At 39.6% G+C, this 23956-nt stretch overlaps 1 protein-coding gene across 1 annotated transcript in view; it reads left to right on the top strand.

Moving 5' to 3' along the window:
- Positions 1–23956, top strand: part of CCDC192 (coiled-coil domain containing 192) — a 218610-nt gene that overhangs the window by 133737 nt on the left and 60917 nt on the right. The window contains exon 6 of the mRNA XM_058737218.1: positions 16118–16250. Within this exon, the coding sequence (XP_058593201.1) occupies positions 16118–16250 (133 nt within the window). The remainder of the gene's footprint in view (positions 1–16117; positions 16251–23956) is intronic.

Genomic DNA, 23956 nt, shown 5'->3' with positions numbered 1-23956 from the left:
CAACCAAAGCTTAAAAGCTGGATTACCCAGCCTACTTCCAAATTCTCTCAAATTTTGATTGAGTAGACCTGGAAAGAAACTTGAGCTGAGCTCAACAACTTCTCAGGTGGATTTGATGTGCAGATGTCAAAGTATAAAACAGGAGGTGAAGTCTTAACAGCCCCCTTCTGCAAGGTCAGTGAAGGAAAAAGAGCAACTCATCACTGACTTGGCTTCTTTGATAATAACCTTCTCCTGTGTGTTTCTTTTCTTTTTTATTTTTTAATGTTTATTTATTTTTGAGAGACAGAGAGAGTGTGTGTATGAGCAGGTGAGGGGCAGAGTGAGACAGGGAGACAGAGAATCAGAGTAAGTCTCCAGGATCTGAGCTGTCAGCACAGACCCCAACACGGGGCTCAAACCCACAAACTATGAGATCATGACCTGAGCTGAAGTCAGACACTTAACCTAGTGAGCCACCCAGGCGCCCCTATGTGTTTCTTTTCTAACAACAACTGATATGTATCAACGTTTACCCATTTCTTAGGCTATTGCTTTCTTGAATTATGTATGCTTAGTGACTCCAGGCCCGTTTGTCTGCCAGGGGAATTTTCCATTTCCTAGTAAAAAAATTGTAAGTCATAATGATACTAGTATAGACCTTTCCTTCATAAAAAAAAAAAAAAAAAGACCCAATGTCAGACATAAAAGGAGTGATTTTAGGATTGGAAAGGATTCGATTTCTAATTTTAGAGATCTATTATAGAAATTGTCTTACCAAAATACTTTGTAAGACCTGAGATGGCTTCTCAATGTCTTCTCACTTTAGAACCACTGTAGTTTGTTGACAATAAAAACAAAAGTAAACATTTTTTTGGAGACAAAAATGCAATCTGTAATGAAAAGATGAAAAGTTTCAGTCACCTAGGAAAGGCAAGTACTATAATTATTGTATAGCTATGATCACTATTTCAAGAAATGTCTTTCATACAAGACCCAAGAAGTGTAAGCAACCCATGTGTCCATCAACAGATGAATGGACAAACCAAATTTGATATTGACATACAATGGACTATTATTCAGCCCTAAAAAGGAAGGAGTCCCACATTGGTCATGGAGCCTACTTAAAAGAAAAAAAAAAGGGGGAGGAAATCCTGTCACATGCTAAAACATGGACGAACCTTGAGGACACTAGACTAAGTGATATAAGTCACCAAAAGATACATATTATATGTTTCCATTTATACAAGGTATGAGAGTAGTCAAATTTACAAAAAAGAAAGAAGAATGGTGGTTTCCAGGGTCTGAAAAGATGGTGAGCTGTTATTTAATAGGTGCAGAGTCTCAATTTTTCCAGAAAAAAATTTCTACGGGTTGGTTGCACAACAAGGTACATACCCTACTGAACCGTACATTTAGAAATGGTTTTGTGGTAAATTTCATGCCATGCGTTTTTGCAGTAATTAAAAATTTTTAAAAAAATATCTTCAGTGGAAAATCCTAGACTCAGTAATTGATATTGTCAGTTGACATAAGGCACTATAGAATTGAAATTAAAGGAAGGAGAAGTCAGCTTAGACTCTGATACATGGTATGTGAGCAAAATTAGGAAGCATATTATTTATCTATTCATTCTTTCAGACTGTCAAAAAGATTTATTTCTTGTGTATCTCCTGAACTTTAGTTTTATAGAAGTTTGTCTGGCTCCAGGTCAGCCTCATTCTTACCTGGGGGTGGGGATCAGATTCAGTCCAAGGTGTCCCAAGTATATATTTTTCTGGGGTCCTGACATTTTCAAATCTTAATGGTTTCCTATCAGTACAACATTGTTCCTATCATCACTAACAATGACCTGAAAGTTCCTCTCTAAAGCAGAACTGATCAAATACGGCTCCTGAACGTTTTCTGGGTCAGGACTAGAATAGACAACTCACCATTTGTATACCTTGGGAAACCTTCAACCTGTTCCCGATTAACAACTCATCTGATTACTCCTAAATCTTGCAGTCTCAGACTCTGGGAAGTTGTGACACCACTAGTCACTAGCAAGACATGAGGCAAAGTGGCTTTAAGCCCAGTCCACATATTCCCCTCCCTACCCATTATCCTTGCATATCTGAGATGCAGGTATGTTGATGGGAACAGGCTTGGAGGTCTACCAGATAGGACTCTGAAATCTAATCAAAGATTTCTGTTTGAGAGTTCAGATTCAGGTACTGTCTTTTCACTGCTAGCTTTCTTAATGGAAGCAGAGAAAGTATTTTGCTAAAGACTGAAATGAGAGTAACAGATTCTTAAGTCCAACAAAACCAAGCAACGATCTATATTTGATGACTTGTTTTATGACAAGGACGTTTGTCTAGACTTGTTAAAATATGCAATATGAAACTTGCTAATATCTACATAACAAGAGTTTACATAATCACCACACCTTTGCCTCCCTCTCTGACTTTCTACATATGATTCACAAGCATCTAATATTTCCTTTACTGGGTTATGCCTTTACAACTCTGTCTTGCACACATATAACCCAATTCACACATAAGGTCAGATTCTGAAATTAATCTTTTGTTCTAAGGAATATTGAAAAGAACCATAAATAAATCTAAATATCTTTGTCTCTCTACCTGTGAAATATGTCTTCATGACATAGACGAGACAGCTTCTCTAAATAGTGAAGAAGGACAAGATTAAAATTTTTAACTAAAGTCACAGCTGGAACATTGTGTATGAGGAATGAAACTAGATTTAGGTTGCAAATACTGCTTAATGTTGAGACCATTTCCCCGGGTCTGTGAAAAGATCCCTCCACAGAACAGGACTGACACTTTTCAGTACGGAAGTCTTCGGATGTGGCAAACCACTGCTATTTCTTCTTTCATCTTTAAAGGTTTATGGTGCATTGCCTCAGTGGTGAAGGGGCAGGAATTGCAGGAAAACCCTGAGAGAGATACTAAGCTAACATTGTCAGATTGAAAGGTTTTCTCTGAGAAAAGAAAATAGAGATTTTGTTGCACTATTGGAAATGAGTTTTGTGTGTGTGGGATCAAATGGACACAGTCTACAATGTCACCATTACTAGATAAAATGTCACCAATTATGCATGCCTCCTCAGTAGACATTCATCAGATAGCATGAATGTGAACAGAATTGGAGAGGAGACTACAAAATGTCTTTGCAGTCAGACTACCAGAGTGACCTTGCCCTGCAAATCACAGGCAAAGGAACTTCAAGATAGTTCGGTTTTAGTCACTGGGTTATAGTTATAGGTGTTGTCAAGACTGTATGTTTGTAATTTATATGATTACCAACTGTTTTCTTTGCTTTGTATCTCCAGCATCTTGAGGAACTTGGTTTTTCTAACTGAAGGCCAAGACACTGTTTTAGTGATCCTTGCTATGCTGTTGGAGTCTTTCTTATAATATGACCTCCTCTTTATAACAGTGACTGGGTGAGAAGAAACTGAGACGAGGAAAATCAAGAAAAGAGAATTTTTAGAGTAGCAGTATCAACTGAACTGCTAAACACTATCTTATGTTCTAGATAAAAGTAGTTGATGTCAACATAGGCAAGACTTTCTATCATTGGTTCTGGTCTGTGGGTCAGTAGTGCTAGATGTGTGTGACTTCCCACCATCTGCTTCATGAATTTATTCCATTCACTTGAATTTATATTGCCCAATTAGTCTAATATTCAAGTGAATCCTTTTTTTTTTAAATGAAAGAGTCAGAAAGGTAAATCACATCTTGAGCAAGGATCCAAGTTCAATGCTTTAATTTCTGGTGATTTCTTCACACATATTTCAATGTCCTTGATCAAAATAAGTGTCAAACATTGTTAACAACAAACCTAATTGGACGCTTCAAAGTTTCTTAGGGGAAAACTTGGCTTGAGATTTTTGACTCTTATGCAACCACTTTTGTTTCTAGACATACACCACATTAAAGCAACTGAAAAGTTGAAGAATAGGGGTGCCTGGTGGCTCAGTCGGTTGAGTGTCCAACTCATTATCAGCTCAAGTTGTGATCTTGTGGTCATATGATTGAGCCCTGCATTGGGCTCTGTGCTGAGCATGGAACTTGCTTAGGATTCTCTCTCCCTCTCTCCCTCTGCCCTTTCCCTGCTCATGCTCACATTCTCTCCAAAGAAAGAAAGAAAGAAAGAAAGAAAGAAAGAAAGAAAGAAAGAAAGAAAGAAAGAAAGAAAGAAAAGAGGGGCATCTGGGTGGCTCAGTGCGTTGAGTGGATGACTCTGGGTTTTGGTTCAGGTCATGATTCCAGGGTCATGGGATCAAGCCCTGTGTTGGTCTCCATGCTGAGCATGGAGCCTGCTTGAGGTTCTATCACTCTCTCTCTTTCTCTCTCTCTCTCTCTCTCTTTCTCCTTTTGCCCTTTTCCGCTGCAAAAATAAAAATATAAAAAAGAAAAGAAAAAAAATTAAAGAATAGACAAATTACTTATTTAATTGCAGCTATATAATACTCAACTAACAGATATTACTGTAAGGACTTATGTTCGATAATTAATTTTTAAGAACCACTAGCTCAGAAGTTCTCAGAGTAAAGATTCTAAGATAATAATACCAGTAACAATATCAACTAATGTCATGCCACTCAACAACGTACAAAACACTCAGCCATGCACTCACTTTATTAGTTTTAACATTGTTATACATGAAATCAAGTCCATTTAACTTTAAACTTACAAGTTTATGCTGTAAAAAATGTGTTAATTCTGCATTCAGAGAGCAGTTTTTTGAATATGGTATTTCATGGGAAAAATACATATTGCAGAAAGCTTCCCACTTTGCTGCTTTCTCTATTTTCTTACACACTGTACAAAGCTTGATCATGCTATATGAGAATCATTTATCCTCTTATGACTATTCTCCTTTCCTCTATTTAGAGTTCCTTATCATTTTCGTCAGTTATCTTAAGGGCCAACTCTTACACTCACTGAGCTTGTATCCCCTGTCATTTCTCTGCTTTCCAGGCAGAGTGGGATTTCTGAAGGAGAGATTTACTGAGAAGGTTAACTTAATTAGGTTCTCTTTACCACACCAGAAAACCCTTCAAGGTGATTTAAGCACCTTGGTGCTTCAGCATCTTAATTTTCCAGTCTTCAAACACATGTCTTTGCTTTATGATTCAGGGTAAGTCATATATGGCCAATAGCTGCCAATTTCCGCTCAGAAGGCTGCCTTAGTCAAGTTCAAAAGGAGTTTTGGGCACAGAACAGAACGAAAGAAAACAAAAACAAGCATGTGCCCCATTATAAAGTCATTGCAGAGAAAAACCTTTTCATAATTTTTATAATAATGTTGGAAGAGCTTGGCAGCACTTTCACAAGGCAGACATGGGAATTCTTCCCCCCCCCCCCCCACCTATATATTCTGTACTCTGGCTTCTGTTCTCTTCCACCCACGTCACTTTCTATAGCAGTTTGCCAATGATACCAATACCTGTAGAGGTGGGGCTGAGAAAGTCAAATTGCTTCATGTACAGCTTTGGCCCTTTGGGTTCTCTCTGTCCCCAGGGAAGATTGGACTGGAAAACAGCTTCCTAGGAGGCTCTGTTAGGTGTGACAAGGCACTTCTCTCTCTGTTCTCAGGGTGTGATTTGAGACTGTAAGACCAAAAATCGGATTTGGGCTTAACCGAGCCCCGACTACACTTTCTTTTTGAGAAAGACCTTGTGAACACTCAGTTTTAATTTGTGCTGTGCTCAGCCAGTATGAAAATGTATTTATTGAATTATTGCACTGTAGGTTCTTCCTTTCTCAAAACTCTTGGTTGCCAGCCTGATTAATGTTTACTGGGTAAGAATGATAAGGCAGGGTTACACTCACACAAAAAAGAGCTTACAGGTAGGCAGCACCCCTTAATCTTAGGAGTGAGTTTGTTTGACTGAGTACAGATATTCTAATGCTATATGAGGGCAAGTTTCTCTTATGGGTCCAGCTTGTTTCTTTGAAGTGAAAGGGATCTCAATTATCTAACAACTCTGCTTTCTTTTCTTTTTTAAAAAAATATTTAATGTTTATTTTTGAGAGAGAGAGAGACAGAGCACAAGTTGGGGAGGGGAAGAGAGAGAGAGAGAGAGAGAGAGGGACAGAAACCAAAGTGGGCTCGGTTCTGAGCTGTCAGCACAGAGCCCTATGTGGGGCTCAAACTCACAAACTGTGAGATCATGATCTGAGCTCAAGTTGGATGCCCAACCGACTGAGCCACCCAGGCACCCCTAACAATTCTGCTTTCTGTCAAATGTAACCCCAATATGTACTGTATAGAGTGACCTGAATCCAGTCCTTTATAGCTCTCTGTGTGACAAGAGACTTAAGGTAAAGTACCTGCCTAAATAACTGCTATTTTTGACGCTGGGATCTTATACCTTGGGGGTTTTAGTTACTGCTCCAAGTTTCAATCATATACTCATTTCACTGCCCTTCAGCTTGTATGGCCAAGGAGCAACATGATATAGTGGGGAAACACACACACACACACACACACACACACACACTGAAATGAGGAGTCAGAGAATCTGATTTTGAGTCTTGCCTCTTGCAGTTTTATTAGCTATGATACTGGCCAAATCATGTCATTTTTCTCTGCTTATACTCCCACATCTTTAAAATGCTAGGGTTGGGCAATTTGGTTTCAAAGATTGTACTCAATTCTGTGTCATGTAGGATTCAGTGATTCTATCTGATTTCCTAAATTGTGCTAAGGGGTCGGCCCATGTCTCAAAGCTTCATGATCAGAAACTGAACACTTCTTGCTTTAAGAAATGGACTTAGGGGCACCTGGGTGGCTTAGCCGGTTAAGCGGCCGACTTCGGCTCAGGTCATCATCTCGCAGACCGTGAGTTCGAGCCCCGCGTCGGGCTCTGTGCTGACGGCTCAGAGCCTGAAGCCTGTTTCAGATTCTGTGTCTCCCTCTCTCTGACCCTCCCCTGTTAAGGCTCTGTCTCTCCCTGTCTCAAAAATAAATAAAACATTTAAAAAATTTTTAAAATAAAAAAAATATTTATTTAAAAAAAGAAAGAAATGGACTTATAGAATACAAAAAGGCCATCTCATTTACACAGTTCACAATGTAGGACCCTTAGTAGGATATTGAGGCATTCATGGCATAGGAATGGAAGGGACAGTCTAAAGCTGGACTGCTCAGATTTGAACTGTGAGTCACCATTTGACTTTGGGAAAGTTACTTAAAGATCTATGTACTTCAGGGTTTGCATTTAAACAGGGAATTGATAATAGTTCTACTTCACTGGTTTGCTACAAAAAAAGAAATTAAGTAGTAATGTATAAATGTATCAACTTCTCAGAACTATGACTGGCTTATTATACATGGTAAGCATTAGCTTCTCTCTTGAACATTCTCAGTAAGTCTGTGTACTACATGCAAGGAGGGGTAGCTTATGGTCCTTGGCAAAATTTTCAACTGTTGGACAGTTCTATTGTTAGACATGTCTACCTTATCATTGGATTTCATTTCAAGTGTAAGTTCTCTCTTTATCTTGTATTAATTTGTTACTTGTCTTACATAAACACGTGCACAGGCATTTCTGGAAACTAGGACATCTACTGGCAAACTTTGCCTCTGTCTCTAAGAATTATTTATCCCATAGAGGGAAAGAACTGAGACTTGGCTCCAACTACAGGTAAACTCTTCTGTAGTGACTCAAGATGTTTGTCTAATTAATTACTGGGATTTTGTTTTCTTTTTATTACAACTTCCAAATCCTCTGGGAGTAGGAAACAGAAATAAAATTTATTTCTATAGCATGCTTTAACACGAAATAAGCTATTCAGATGGGAGGAATACTTTAGAGAACTGTAAAGTGTCAGCTATGATTTCCCAAGTCTGACTATGTTTCATGTTGGTCATGAAACATCAACAGTGGTTACGTGGGGCCGGACTCTTGGTCAAGGCTGAGATGAGGCCTAAAGGTTTGTGTATTAACTAATCCCCGTAACCTTGTTAAATGAATGGAGACTATGCTCTGTTTCGCATTTGTGATTCGTCTTTCATTCAAGGTGGTTTTTTTTATTTTTTTATTTTTTTTCAACGTTTTTTATTTATTTTTGGGACAGAGAGAGACAGAGCATGAACGGGGAGGGGCAGAGAGAGAGGGAGACACAGAATCAGAAACAGGCTCCAGGCTCCGAGCCATCAGCCCAGAGCCTGTCGCGGGGCTCGAACTCACGGACCGCGAGATCGTGACCTGGCTGAAGTCAGACGCTTAACCGACTGCGCCACCCAGGCGCCCCTCATTCAAGGTGTTTTGTAAATAAGTTTCATCTGATCTACTCTTTGTCACTTCAGATGACCTACAAAATGGTCACAATCACCAGGATAAATCCAAGATCCTTTTATGAAAGACACTAAGAGAGCTCAGAGCAACACCTGCCACAGACAGCCCTTAGTTGGGTTCATTACATCTTTCCTTTATTTCTTAGGTTCTCTAGTGATATCATAGCAATCCATGTTATAAGTGCCTCACCATCACACTTCAGCATCACTCTTTTATAACCAAGTCTGTTTTGTTGCCTTTCTACTTCCACTAAGCAGAGCCACTCACACTCAGTGTCACTAACAAAGTTAGCTTTAAGTAACTTAAAAATTAATGGTGCTATTGATTAGTGAAGCTTTATGCTACCACTGAGAAGAAAAATCAGTCTTTGGAATCAAAAGAACTCAGTTCAAGTCAAGTTAGCTACTTACTAAGAGATTATGGTTACCATGATCTACTCAAGTTCTCCTGGGTCCTCAACTCTCTTACCTACAAAACAGAGACAAGATCATAGATAACAATTAGGTTTCATCAATGAGCAGTGGCTGCTGGGAGTGTGGATTAAGGATTGTGAAGTCACTGATGCAAACTGGGGTGAAAAAATCCCCAAAGTGAGGGCCTGCCATGGAGTAGAAAGGAAACTACAAGGCACCTATTTGCCATTCCTAGACTTCTAAAATATTTACCTAAGGATGGCATAAATACAAAACAAGAGATGTAAAATTGATTTTTTAAGCCGAGTTGTACCCAAAAGCTACTATCATCACTTTAATTCATTTTGTTATTAACAATGGGCTATTATAGAAAAGACATGAAAGGGGAAATCTGCTTCTATGTTCTGTATTCAAACCAAATTCTCTTTTATGTTCTTGGTAGTGAGCATTTTATCAGTGGCCTCTGGAGACAAAACCTGTCTTTGTTATCTCTGCTAAGTAATGAAGGGGACTGAATGGGGTGGATTTCAGACAAGGTGGGAAGAAGCTATGCTCCGGCAAGCCTGACATAAATGCCACAGGCAGCAAGAGGTAGGGCTTTAGAAAGCTGCTCACATCATTCCACCAAGGCAGCCACCTACTCTGCCAGGCATCCGGCCAGCTCTGGCAGTGGAATGGATCAAGGTTATTTGCATATCTGTTTTCAGGACATTAAGTTTTGTCTACCCATCCAAAGTGAGGAGAAGATCACTGCAATTATGCAGAAAGCTTGCTTTAGAAGAAGAAAGAGGAGGAAGTGGAGGAAGATGGGAAAGGAGAAAGAAAAGAAGACAAATCTTGAAAGAGAAGAAGACAAATCTTGCTCTTGTTAAAGAACAAATTTCATTTTCTAAAGTGTGACAAAGACATCTTTAGAAAGGATACCTTAGTGTTTTTAGTGGAGGGTCGAGAGTTTCCCTGATGTATTTCAAGGAATAACGACAAAAGAGAAAGACCTATCTACTACTTTGCAACTATAGAACTGGATACTGTCATTTGTATGCTATGTCAGTGACTCTCCACCAGCTATGTGACATGGGATTAGGGACCTGGAAATGTCATAAGCCCAGCCCAATTTCTCATGGCCAATAGTTGACAAAGCCTGGGCTTAGAATCTGAGGCCACAGTTCAAAGTATGTGCAAAGACCAAGAAATTTTAAACAATGCTGGCAACTTTGTGATGAAACTCATCTATAAATAGTTCCCTGATGATTTCTAATTCCCGATGACTTGGTATAATGCAAGCTATTCAGCAATGTGATATGGATAGATATTTCCTTTTCAAAACATTGCACAAATACATGATTTCCTCCTTCTGTCCGCCCTGTAGGAGAAGTAGGAAAAGAGCAAGGTAATAGGAATTTACCTCCAAGCTATAAAGCCTTCCTGTCCTTTCAGTAATCATGGACAGGAGTTCCTAGTTACTAAGGAGACAATAACAGACTCAATTACGTTCAAGTACAACACTTGGGTTGCCTGGCTAAAGAATGCCAAAAAAGCAAAGGAAAATATTATCATTGCTGAAATCATTTGATGTCTATGACTAATAAAAAACATGTTGGCAAACTGAATTTTTAGAAATGCCCAAAGGGCTTGGTTAGATCTATGAATTAATAGCATACAGCAGTTCTGTCTGGAGAAAAGAAAAAAAAAGACAAAGTTGTTAAACTCTTTTTAACAACTGGTTTGAACAACCAAAAGATCCCAATAGAACAAATCAAGGTTCTTTATTCAATTTTTTGTTTAAATCTAAACTTCCCTTCCCCTTTCCATTATAGCTAAATAATAAAGTTTGCACATTTTGGGTCACATTATCCTGAATAAGGATATCCTTGAATAAGGATAATATCCTTGAATAAGGTCCCCACAGGCCTTTTTTGGCCTTCCTACAGAACATCTCACAAATTCCAGAGCTGTTTTTAAGGGATCCCTGAAAACTGTACCCATCTCAGAGACTTTGAGGGCTGAGGTATCCATTCATAAATGTGCTGTGCCCCTAAGAGACTGGAGGAAGCCAGAGGTGGAAAGAATTGGGGGTAAGCCAGACCTCTAATTACCTCCTGACCCAGGTCCCAGAGTTTACCATGGGCCTGCCTGAAGATGTTCCTCCAGTCTCTGCTTGATCATTCCCAGAGCAGGAGGCCTTTGCCAGGACCCATCCTACCTTGTTATGAATGCAGCCCTGATTATTGGAGGGTGCTTTCTCACGTTGTGCCAAAATCTGCCTCCTCTTGACTTCTTTACTTATTGTTCCCCAGGTATCTCTAAAATAATACTGTTTAACTCAACTTCCTCTCCTCTTGAATAGTACCTTAGATCACTGAAGTCACATGTCATGACTCCCTTGTATACTGTCTTCTCCAAACTAAATATCCTCACTTACTTTTTCAGATCATAAGGCAAATATACAAATATCATAACAATAATAAAGGCAAAACATACAATCACCATAAGAGGAAGATAAAAAGGTGGTCTGAAAATTTGATTTTTTTTAAGGAATGAAGTTTTTTTAACTGAAAAGGTGAAATGTTTAACTGATATTGAGAAGCATTATGTCTTTCCACTGACACATATTCATCAAGTCACTCTATCCACCAATTCATCCTGTCAAAACAGAAATGTAGCTTGATAAAGACTTTTTCTTGGTGACACCATGCCAGCCCCTGTTGGCCACCTCACCGAGTCTTTCCAAGTTACATTTAGTTTTTGCTTAGGTTTATTTACTATCAATGCCTACTTTGAGAAAAGTTTTGTTTTGTTTTTTTTTTTAGATTTTATTTTATTTTATTTTTTTGTTTATTTATTTATTTGTTTATTTTATTTTTTTATTTTTTTAATATATGAAATTTACTGTAAAATTGGTTTCCATACAACACCCAGTGCTCATCCCAAAAGGTGCCCTCCTCAATACCCATCACCCACCCTGCCCTCCCTCCCACCCCCCATCAACCCTCAGTTTGTTCTCAGTTTTTAAGAGTCTCTTATGCTTTGGCTCTCTCCCACTCTAACCTCTTCTTTGAGAAAAGTTTCAAAAAATAATACTTATCTGCATATGAATCATTGCAAAATGATTTCAGAATGTGAATACCATCTATTAAGAATTAAGGGAGAAGCCAGCAAACCATCAGAATCCTAGAGGAGAACACAGGAAGCAAGCTCTTTGACTTTGACCACAGCAACTTCTTACTCAACATGTCTCCAGAGGCAAGGGAAACAAAAGCAAAAATGAACTATTGGGACCTCATCAAGATAAGAAGCTTCTGTACAGTGAAGGAAACAATTAACAAAATTAAAAGGCAACCAAAAGAATGGGAGAAAATATTTGCAATGAAATATTGGATAAAGGCTTAATATCCAAAATCTATAAAGAACTTATCAAACTCAACACCAAAAAAAAAAAAAAAAATTCAGTGAAGAAATGGGCAGAGGACCTGAATAGACACTTTTCCAAAGAAGACATGGTGGCTAACAGACCCATGAAAAGATACTCAAGACCACTCATCATCAGGGAAATACAGATCAAAACCATAATGAGATACCATCTCACACCTGTCAGAATGACTAAAATTAACAACTCAGGAAACAACAGATGTTGGTGAGGAACTGTTTTTACCCTGTTGGTAGGAATGCAAACTGGTGCAGTCCCTTTGCCAGAGAGGATGGAGGTTCTCCAAAAGATAAAAATATAACCACCCTATGACCCAGCAACTGTACTACTAGGTATTTATCCAAAGAATACAAAAATGCTGATTTGAAGGGGAACGTGCACCCCAATGTTTATAGCAGCATTACCAACAACAGCCAAACTATGGAAAGAGCCCAAATGTCCATCACCTGATGAACGGATAAAGAAGATATGATAGACACACACACACACACACACACACACACACACACACACACACACACACAGGAATATTACTAGTAATCAAAAAGAATGAAATCTTGCCATTTGCAATAATGTGGATGGAACAAGAGTATATTATGCTAAGTGAATTAAGTCGGAGAAAGACAAGCATGCTATGATTTCACTCAAAGGTGGAATTTAAGAAGCAAAATGTGAAAATAGGGGAAGGGAAGGAAAAGTAAAATAAGATAAAAACAGGGAGGCAAACCATAACAGAGTCTTAACAATAGAGAACAAGCTGAGGGTTGCTGGAGGGGAGGTGGGTGGGGAATGGACTAAATGGGCAATGGTTTGGGCACTTGTTGGGATAAGCACTGGGTGTTGTATCTAAGTGATGAATGCCTAAATTCTACTCCTGAAGCCAATACTACATTATATGTTAACTTGAATTTAAAAAAAAGAAGTTTTCCAGTAGGACAGAGACCAATTTGGCAACAGTGGAAATCCATTCATTAGCACAACCTTTACTTTCTTTCTATCTTATATATATCTTCAAAGTGTTGCTTCTCATTACCTCCCAAGAAAACCACCTGCAATTCTTATTAGAGGATTTGTGGGGTGGTTTTTTTTTGTTTTGTTTTCTTTGGTGGGGAGGGAGCGAGGGGGGGCACAAAATAAAACAACCTAAAGTGATAAAAAAAAAAAAAAAGAATTAAGGGAGAAGCAATGTGATGAAATGAAATCTTTTCTTCTTACTCCTCTCAGTATTTCCTTATAGAAAATTCCAAGCACGGAAAAGTTGAAGGACTTTTACAGTAAACATCTATATACTTAATAACTAGATTAAATTACTGTTTTGCTAACTCTGATTTGTCACTTGTCTATTGGTTACTCTTTCTATCCATCACCCTAACTTTTTCTTTAACGTTTTTTTAATTTTTAATTTTTAATTTTTTTTGGGACAGAGAGAGACAGAGCATGAACGGGGGAGGGGCAGAGAGAGAGGGAGACACAGAATCAGAAACAGGCTCCAGGCTCCGAGCCATCAGCCCAGAGCCTGACGCGGGGCTCGAACTCACGGACCGTGAGATCATGACCTGGCTGAAGTCGGACACTTAACCGACTGCGCCACCCAGGCGCCCCCACCCTAACTTTTTTATATAGGTCAGTGTAAGGTACATTCACCCTCACACTTAATCTCTAATTTGTCAGCACGCATGCCATTATTGGTTCTTTTCTGACACTTTTTTTTAAGTTTATTTATTTTGAGAGAGCATGTGCGCTGTGAAAGAGTGTGGGGGAGGGGAGGAAAGAGAGGTTAGAGAGAATTCCAACCAGGCTCCCCAATGTAGCACAGAGCTGGATGTGGCGCTTGGTCCCACGAACCAAGAGATCATGACCTGAGCCAAAGTCGAGAGTCAGATGCCTCAACAACTGAGCCACCCACGTGCCCCTTTTTCTGACACTTTCAGTTAACACTGTCTTCAGAATCCCTTTGCCATTCTTTCCCTCATTTCCTTTACTTTCTCACTTTCAACATCATTCCTCCCACTTTCTAGCTCCTAAGTTCTAAATGATAAAAACAAAGGGTGAAAAATCTGAGCATGGAACAGTCCTGAAGCAGCATCAGGACAGGACGTAGAAAATCACACAGGGCCTCAGAGGCATTATCACCCCAGACCTGCAATGGATGAGGTCCTCATGAACAAACAGAAACCAACTGATAAGATAGGGAGGTAACAATGAACATGCCAACCTAATAACTTACTATGGGAAACACAGCTATCAAATACCCAGGCATTTCTTGATCAGCTCAGTTTCTCCCTGAACTAACCCTAAGGGTGGGCCAGATGGTGAAGGCTTTTGATGAACAGACTCAGAGGCATGGGAGTAGTTAGCAGCTGTGAGTGCCATGGAGCCTTATCGGCAATGATGTTTCAACAACTGGACAGCATCATGACTGACACCAAAAGGGTGCTTCATAATTAGCATAATGGAATGAGTCTGTGATTACTAACTACACTCTAGGAGAAGTGCTGAACCAACCAGGAGCTCATGCTGTGGATCAGGGCACCTCTCAACTGAACCGTGCTGGGGAACCATGCCAGATTCTACCCTTTCCAACTCCCTAGAAGTTCCATGACTACCATGCTCATTTGAATAACACATTCTGTCCTAGCCATAGGTATGTCATTAATTCAGCTTTCGTGAAATCCTAATCCTGCTTCAGCCTAAAAGATGATCTGTCTTTAAAATGGGGGGCTTAGGGGGGCCTGGGTGGCTCAGTCCATTGAGTGTCCACCTCTTGATTTCAGCCCAGGTCATGATCATAGGGTTGTGGGATCAAGCTCTGTGTTGGGTTCCAGGCTCAGCGTGGAGCCTGCTTGAGATTCTTTCTCTCTTTTTTTTATCTCTTTGCCCCTCTCCCCAGCTCACTCTCTAAAAAAATGAATGAATGAATGAATGAATGAATGAAATGGGATGTCCATGACTATCTAATCCCATATTCGAAAAACTGATTTTACTGGTTTCACTCTCAAAAAAAAAAAAAAAAAGGGAGCCATTCCCAGCCATTCCCTACCACCTGATGTTTTCTATGTGAAGTTTTCCTTGGGGTGCAAAAGCCATTCTTTCCCTCTATCTCAAGATTTAGGTCTGATAAGAAATATTAGTCATTTATTTTCTGGGATTCCTAATTACCAGTCCATTCAGACTTGGCAAAGTGAGCCCATCAGTGGAAAGATAGCATCACCCAAGTGCAAATACGAAACTTTTCATAATAGATGGCTTCTATGTAGTGACAGCTACGTCTGATTTTGACAAATCAAATTCATTTTGCCACCCATAAAAGGAGTAGTCATAAAGTCTCAAGGTGAACCCTTGGGTTATGTAACACCTTCCTAAAGTAGTTCTTTCAAAGGTTTAGATGTCATCAATCAGATTATTTTATAGCAAGCAATTCCTGTCTTCTACTGCTTAACCATTTGTACCCCTGATCACTTTCCCTGTATAGATACCATGGTAAATATCTGCAAACATCAGCATTTCATGCTAGCATCACACTCTTCAGAGTTTATTTGAATGCAAACCATTATGGTGTTAGCGTGGAACATGACACAGAAACAAGGCTCTATCTCACGGGAGTTTACTTGCAGACTGGGAAAAAAAGTCAGACCCTTTTAGGCACTGGCACCTCAGCGGTAAAATGCCAACCGCCAACTAAAGTTGATCTCCAATTGCCTCTATTACAAGTGACCAAAATACAAGGTTCGGATGCACATGAAAACCTTTCAAGAGGGTAAAAGATACTCGAATGTAGAGAGTGGCTTTTTTTACCGCAATGCTTCAACAGGGTCACAAGCACTCCGCTTCACAGACCTCAGAAAGGGCTTCAGCTAGATAATCCAAGAGCAGTTCATGTAAGCTGGGCTTCGAGGCCATGTTTGTCCAGACTTCATTAGTTCTTTTTATTCCTTTGATGCATGGGTCTCTAGTGATGGAAACTCTTATTTTTTTTTTAAGAAACTAAAGCACAAAAGGAAACTGAAAATGCTGCAAACTGATTTGGCAACAGCTAAGCAAGAGGCTGCCATCACAGTCCTGGAACTGAATGAGAAGATAAAGACTCTGTGTGAAGGAAAGCCAGCCCCTAGAGGTCAGTATTACCACGTGACAGTTGCATGCCGGCCCTCTATCCTGAGAGATATATGGTTTTATTGGCAACAGAGCTAAAAGCAGGGCCACAGTGCCAGGCAGCATACTGGCTCAACAGCATGCAGGTCTGGCCTGGCCTGACCTCCTTTCCACATGAATAGTGACATTACACAAACTACTGACTCCAGGCTGGGTTCACTTTCACTGTAAGTGAGGCAGAGAATGAATAAGCAGTTCCTTAAAGCAAAGTCTCTGAGGCTGAAGAGCTGGACTTGGTAGAACTGATAAGCGTCTCTGCACAAGCTGGGCGGCAGTGAGGGAGGTGAGCCGAAGGAGGACCCGACGGATGAAGCTCTTGAGTGGAGCGGGGAGATGAGTGTGGACAGGCCTGTAGGCTAAGGCAGGCCCAGGGAAGTTAAAAAAAAAAAAAAAAAAAAAGGCGTTTATACAATAGGTGAATGAGCCAGAACCAAGCAGGCAAGGCTGGGAGAGGAGGAAATCTGGGTGGTTTAGAAAGGTTTTAATAGCCACTTTGGTGTAGATCTTTAACAAGTCTTCTCTAAGAGACTATAAACACACACTGGGGGAAAAAGACCCCTCAGACCGTCGTCATTAGCCATGATATGAGTTACCATTTAATACTTTGTGCCAGGCATTTTGCTAAGCACTTCACATGAATTTAAGTCTCAGAATAAGCTCTGAAGTAAGTACATTTATGGATCCCCAAAGAATAAACAGAGGCTTAGGGATGTTGGTTACTTGGCCCCAGATTAGTGTGAGCAACACCTAAGGCCATCAGCCTCCAGACGGCCACTTACACTACCCAGTGTGCCTATGCACCTCTGAACAGAAGGCTATTTTGTTTCTGTTCTACAGAAGTGCTATCCATCCTCATTCTGCCTGGTGGATCTCTTGCAAAACCGTGGGCCCCTGGATAAATGTCTTCCTCTTGTGTGCGGCATTCTTGTAAAACCAGAAACATGCCATTATTCTTCCTCTGGTTTCCTTTATTATTCATAAATAATTCTGGAAAAAGAGGAGGACCATGGAAATAAATGGAGGAGGGGAAAGTAGACGATGTGGTGGCTTCAGAAAGGGAGACACATCAGCAACCTGGCCATGTGGTAAAGCTTTTAATAGGAGTTTGGATTTAATTTTCTATTTTGAAAAGTGCTATCCTGGGGATGAAATGGCATGGAACACAGTCATCTTGAAAAAAAATGCTGAAGGTCAATTTGTTTTTCTCTTTCCACAAAACATAATGATAGCTTATGAATTTGCTTTTGCCATCATGAAAACCTAGGGAATAAAATCCACTCAACGATATTATCCATTTAAAGGTCTTTATCCTAGGGCACCATAGCCAGATTTCAGGTTAGTTGTGTAATAAGAAACTGATAATAATTGTACAGCACATTGGAGAAAGTTCTCCAATTCACCTGAGAGAAGCTTTCAACTTATTGACTATATTTTTCATCTAGTGAAAAGAGATAATACTGCAAGGTATATAATTCTCATCGTTGACAAAAATATCATTTGCTGTCTAATGACAAATCCTGTCTAATGAAAAATCCTGTCTAATTTTGTCCTTCTGATATTTGAGTAGGTCAAAATTAAATTATCCTGAGGTACTGGGACTCTCACGGTTCAAAGAGGGTAGAAAACATTAAGTCCCACCTTCTGTGCCCATTTTTTTCTCTGTATTTGTTTTTTTTAAGCTACTAGAAGAAAAGTCCACAAAACCTGAATGCATTATGAACAGCTACAAATTTAAATAAGGGCAGATATTCCAAGGTCAATCAGGGATGAAAAGAGTGACTCGTTTTGGACCTATATGTTGCTTCTTTTTTTGGCCAAAAAAGTGAGTCAGTGGACGGACTTAAATCAAATATTTGCACTTTCTTGCTCTCCCCTTACTCCCATGTTCCTCAACCTGAATTCAATAGTCCAGGAGACTGTCAAAGCACTTGTGGCCCCAGAGTCATATTGGCTTTCATTCGCAGAGACTGTGGTCACCTTGTCCTACGTCTTAACACACTTGAAAGTAAAGTCTGCAAAGATGTCGGTAGCTTTAACACACAATGCCCTCCATTTAAACACACACCAGTTAGGATTGACCCACCTCCCACACACATGTCTAGACCAGAACAATAGCCCTCCTCTGGTTATCTTGTATCCTTTTATAAAATGTTTGTTTTCAGTTCTCAGACCTCTGTTTGCAAATGACAGATGTCCCAGTCATAATAGCTTAAGGAGAAAAGGTGATTTATTGGCATAAACAAACTAAGAAAGGGCATGCCATTAGCCTTATAGTCCAATGGATACAGAGTCTCAGACACCATCAAAACATTCTGACAACACTCATCTCTGCTTCTGTCTCCATTGAGACTTCATTCTCTCAAGTGGGATGTCAGAAGAGACTGGAAACGTGGCCATAAGCAACTAGAGGCTGTCCCCATCTTTCCTCCAGGCAGAAAAGAAAGCATTTTTCCACCAACTCCCAATTAGAAAAAGTACAATAAAGCATTCTTTCCTAGCTTGAGTTGGATACCCATGCAGGGACATGACCCAATCTTTGTGGCCAAGGGTGGGGTACTACGGTTGGGCAAGGTTCCGGTCATGCACCCTGCCACTGGGTGTCATGATAGAGGGAAATCAGGGTGGAAAAGAAGAATGTTCTGACTGGCAACTCCCAACAGAAGCACTGGGCTGGTCTGGGAGAGAAGCACTTCCTTAAAGGAAGGGATAACCCATTACTAGAAAGAAAGAGTAAGGGACAAAACCAACGTGTCCAATAGAGTCTCATCTAATGGTCAAGTTAAAATATAATGCAATGCTTGCCTCATGAGTCACTCACCCATGAGTAGTGGCAATTTTTAAGTAGATTCTTCTTGATGAACAAAAGGACTTCATGATCCAAGAAATAAATGCCCAATGGTACAATTTCAGACCCCATAAAAATGGAGAGTGAACCAAACTACTATGGGAAAGGAATCCCCTTCTATCCTCCACCAAGTGTCATCATGGGTGCCTACTCTAAAGGCCTGCCTTATTGTAACAACTGAAATTGCAAGAGGGCAAAAAAGTTTTTATTCTAAATGACATGCTACTTGGATTGATGTAAATCTACTTCTCTGTTATAATTACAGATTATGTCTGTAGTTCTAACAAGCAGATGGAGATATTTCCAAATAAATTAGAATATTTTTTACCCAAGTGTGCAATTTTTTTCCTCATTTGGTTCATTTTCTAAGTAAATCTGTATATATAGTAGGTTGGCATTCAGCTCTTCTGATCAGAGGGATGTTCCTGATCAGAATATTAGGAATACCTTTAAGCATATTCTCACGGATCCAACAGTGAGTTACCAAACTTTTTCCTTTTTGTTTTACATCAACACAGTAAACTACTTCATTGGCTATGTACTTAAATTACCTCCAAGGAAATAAATGATTTAAGTCAATGGAAAGTTCAACCGAAAAGAAAAACACCTTTCTTATAAAACTGGCACAGCAGGAAACTTACAGCCTGAGCGTTGTTTGTGGATTTTACTTTGTGCAAATAATCACAGCCCAAGGCAGATTCCTTCCGTCATTTCCACAGCCTGCATCTGAAGTGCTTACAGCTTTATTTACCAGCATAATTCACTAAAATGCTTACTGTACCCCTTAAGACTCGCCTTTGGGTAAACCTTAGTACACAAGAACCTAAAGTTAAGTTTCAGAAACAATCTTTGTGTCCTTTGCTTCCTTGCTTAAAAGGACAAAGCTCCTATGCAAAAGACATTGGTGACTAAGTCCCCTTGTTGGTACATGAGCATGAAATCACTTGCTGTGATGGAACTCCTATCTTTTAACAGAACATCAGAGACCTGGTTCAGAGATTTCAAGCCAGTGTACAAATGTAGTGTTCTGGATTTTTTTTTCCTTTTCATTCTTTTCTCCTAATATGCACAGCTAGTATACCAAGTAAGGTATCTAGCCTACACATACAAGTTGCCATTGCCCAAGTGACAGCAATATCAATTCTAAGTCATCTCTCAATTTTACTCCTGTTCAAAAGATTCTCCCAGTTAGTGCAGGTAGATCCCAGGGCAAGCTTATCCAGGACTCAGTGTCTGAATAGAGCTAGCCATTGTGTTCAAGGAGGTATGGAAAAGGAATGACATTTCAGTGATATTCAGTGACACAAAGATGTTTTTGTTTGTTTTTTTATACATGAAATTTATTGTCAAATTGGTTTCTATACAATACCCAGTGCTCATCCCAACAGGTGCCCTCCTCAATGCCCATCACCCACTTGGCACAAGGCTGTTTTTAAACACTAGTCATTTTAAGGATTAGACTATTGCTGTTCTATATTGTTCAAATAAAATTTAAGAGATTTATCTCTTTATCAACCAACTCTATCAGTCAACTGGGACCAAAATTTTCAAGAGTATCTTTTATCATGATGTCCACCCCAAGGACTCAACCCTCCTATTCTCTCTCTTCCTGTAAACTTCCTTAGGATCAAAGCTCCTATAGAAACTTGGTGTTAAAAACAAAACAAAACAACAACAACACAACACAAAAAAACCCCTGGGATTTGAGGGTGATAAGAACATTCTGGAATTAAATAGTAACAGTGGTTATACAACATTGTTAATATAGGAAAATGAATGAATTGTACACTTTAAGGTGATTAATGTGGTGTATTTCATGTTCTATGAAATCTCAACTGGGAAAAAAAACAGTGATTAAAATAATCCTCACTGGGATGTAATGACTAACACCTTGTCAAGTTTAAGTGTATTTTAATGAGAGTGCTTTGGGCCCAAATAAAATCTTGACTTGGTGGAGTTCCAAGCATTTAGAGAGAGGTTATATTCCGATTTGCTGGAGTAAGGCCAATCTTGAGTAGCTGTCCATTTGTGTCCAGATTTTTTTCAACAATGCCATCCTGCCCTTTTTGACTTTCTCTCAGCACAGCTCTTCATAAGCCTGTCCTTCCTCATATTAAGAACCAATTACTTGATCGATAGTTCTACACCAACATTCTTTCACTACTGAACACAGATGTTTATCTTACCAGAGTTTTCGAAGAACGTAACAAGGAAGGCCCTGCGATCTCACTGTTGCAAATGCTCGAACATTGTTGAAATGCACTTTTCACCACCCATTTCATCAGGCTGCATGGGGTTCAGTCTGATATTTGGTCAAAGCATAAACAGACTGCCTGTACTTCCCTACTGCTGTCAAGGGTGTTACTGCCATCACAGAAACTGACAAGAACTCAGGAAAACAAAAAGTAGATATCTTCCCCCTCAAACATACACATGATTATCCCCGCATCTGCAGAAAAGAGTATTCTGTTAAGCACTCCCACTGAATCCTCAAATACCAGAAGCTATTCCAAGGTGAGATATTTTACATGTAGACCAGTAAACACCAGCAAGTCATAATAGGGACAGTGAGAGAGTGTAGGAGTGGTAACTTCGAGATGTACTTTCTAAGAAGTTCCCAAGGAGTTTTAATATTTATGGCAGAGAATAGCTTATATTCATCTTTATAATCTCTAGGTCTCATTCAGAGATTGCCTGTCAGTTTGTCTCTTCCTTTGTCTACTGAAGGCTTCCTAAAATAGGCTGGCTTCTTTAAATAGAACTCCACAGCCAAAGTCTGATTTCAGAAGTCCCCTCAAGGACAAGCAACTGCTCCAGGAGTCTGAAAAGCTTGGGGATGCATCATGAAGATCCCAAGAAATGTGACTTATTAACTATGTGCAAATTTAGGGTGGTTCTAATTTTCAAAAGGACATTCTAGAAACCTCTAGTCCTGAAAATCACTCCCATGAAAACTAGGTGTTGCTCCGGACTCTGTTGGGTGCAAGTGACAAAAACCAAACTGTAACTATTTTCAGCAGGCTGAAGCACAGGGTTCGTGGACTGCTCATTCCGTTCTTCTTTGATACTAGCTCTACTTGAGCTACTGCAGGCACAGATCCGGAGACGCCCTGGCTGCCCTGGTCTATAGTGAACATCTGTTTCTGCCTGCTCACAGCCACTTCCTTCTGTCTTTGGTAGAAGCATGATTTTCCTTGGGAGATGTGTTCCTCTCCCATTCTCTGAGGTCCTATGGGACTGTTCAATCACAATGTCCCTTTCCTCCTGCCCAGGAAGATCCTTGTGATTGCCATCTTACTCTCCTAATAAGCATTCTTTTTTTTTGTTTTTGTTTTTTTGCTTTAAGTAGTCAGTATTGGCTTATAATACTTGCAGCTAAAGAACCTAAATTTATTTCCAACTCCAGGGAACAGAACTTCTTTCTCACAGAATCTATTCAGAATCTTACACAGAAATTTTATCGACCCTACTTATATCATAGTCTTACCCATGGATTGATGGCTATGGCCAAGACAGTAGGATGTTTTCATGGACCACAAGTGTGTCACATGCCAGAGGTCAAGGGTTAGGAACTGGTATCAGAAAAAAAAGATGGTAAAACATTCTGACAGAAGACCAAAAAACCTCTCATTGTCCTCTTTAATCTACCTTAGTTAAGCTTACAAACTTGTAGAAAATACCCAGGAGATGAAGTTCAGGTCTATCTTGTCAGTGAAGTACAAAATGTATCTTCTCTCTCTCTGTATCATTTCCCAACTGCGTATTTAGGCCCTTCCTTTGCAAAAAGTCTGGAAATCTATTTATTTTATAATTAACAAAGGGTAAGAAGATCCATTCTGAAATTTTTGGTAGGGGTCCAAAATTTGGACCTTTGTAGCCATACCAGCTGTGGGAATTCAATGATGTCAAGGTCCCCTCCCTCCTTTGTTTGTAAGACTAATTTTGGAATTATACTATTATCAGGAAATGGTATCCTTCCTTCTATCCATCCCTTAGGATTTTTTTTTAAGTCTCCTGGCTTCTGTATCCTGAGAGGTGGGATAATAGTGCAAATGCCAGCTAATGTCAAACAAGGCACATGGGAATTGGAACTTGATCAACTTCAAAGTTTTCCTACTTAACCATGGAGACTGCTATGATCACCAGAAGGGCATGTGCTGTTTGGCAATGCTGTTAAAGAACCCAAAGTAGAGCTGAGAAGAAAGGTGTTTCCTCCTAGAAATTTTCAGAGAAGTAGTTGAACCCTTATCAAACACTAGCAGATGGACATTTGTCAACATAAGATAAATGGGAGAATCTGTGGGTTACGATTGTCAGAGAGTTGGAACACCACTGGAGCTGTTCCTGGTACAAACATCTTGATGCCAAAGTAGAAAAAGTGAATGATGTTCTCTCCTGCATTCCCCAGAAACCTCAATATTATTTCTTTTGATGACTCAGTGTTTCCTGATACAGGCTGAAGTTAGAGAATAACTATATTGGTAATATGAATAACTTTGGAGGAATGAATGAACACTCTAGGAAGAATGCATAGAACAAGAGTCTGCTGAACAAAGTGGGTGTCTTCTCTTTGAAGGCACAGGATTGATTTCTGGTAGTAGGATAGTGTTAGATATATACGCTTGTGTATATATTAGATATATACCCCTATGCATATTGTGGTGGTCTGTAAGAATATTTATTTTTAAAGATATACTGCCTTGTACCAGATTATCCTACTAAATCCTCAATCAAATAAAACCACAATTTGATGCTAGACAAAAACAACAGCAACAACAACAAAAAACCCATATAACTGAGAAGAAATAAACAGTGAATGTAAG

This window comes from Neofelis nebulosa, chromosome 1 (genome assembly GCF_028018385.1).
Source record: "Neofelis nebulosa isolate mNeoNeb1 chromosome 1, mNeoNeb1.pri, whole genome shotgun sequence".
Classification (NCBI taxonomy): Eukaryota; Metazoa; Chordata; class Mammalia; order Carnivora; family Felidae; genus Neofelis; species Neofelis nebulosa.
The sequence above is the reverse complement of the archived record's forward strand: the minus strand, read 5'-3'. Positions and strand labels throughout refer to the sequence as shown.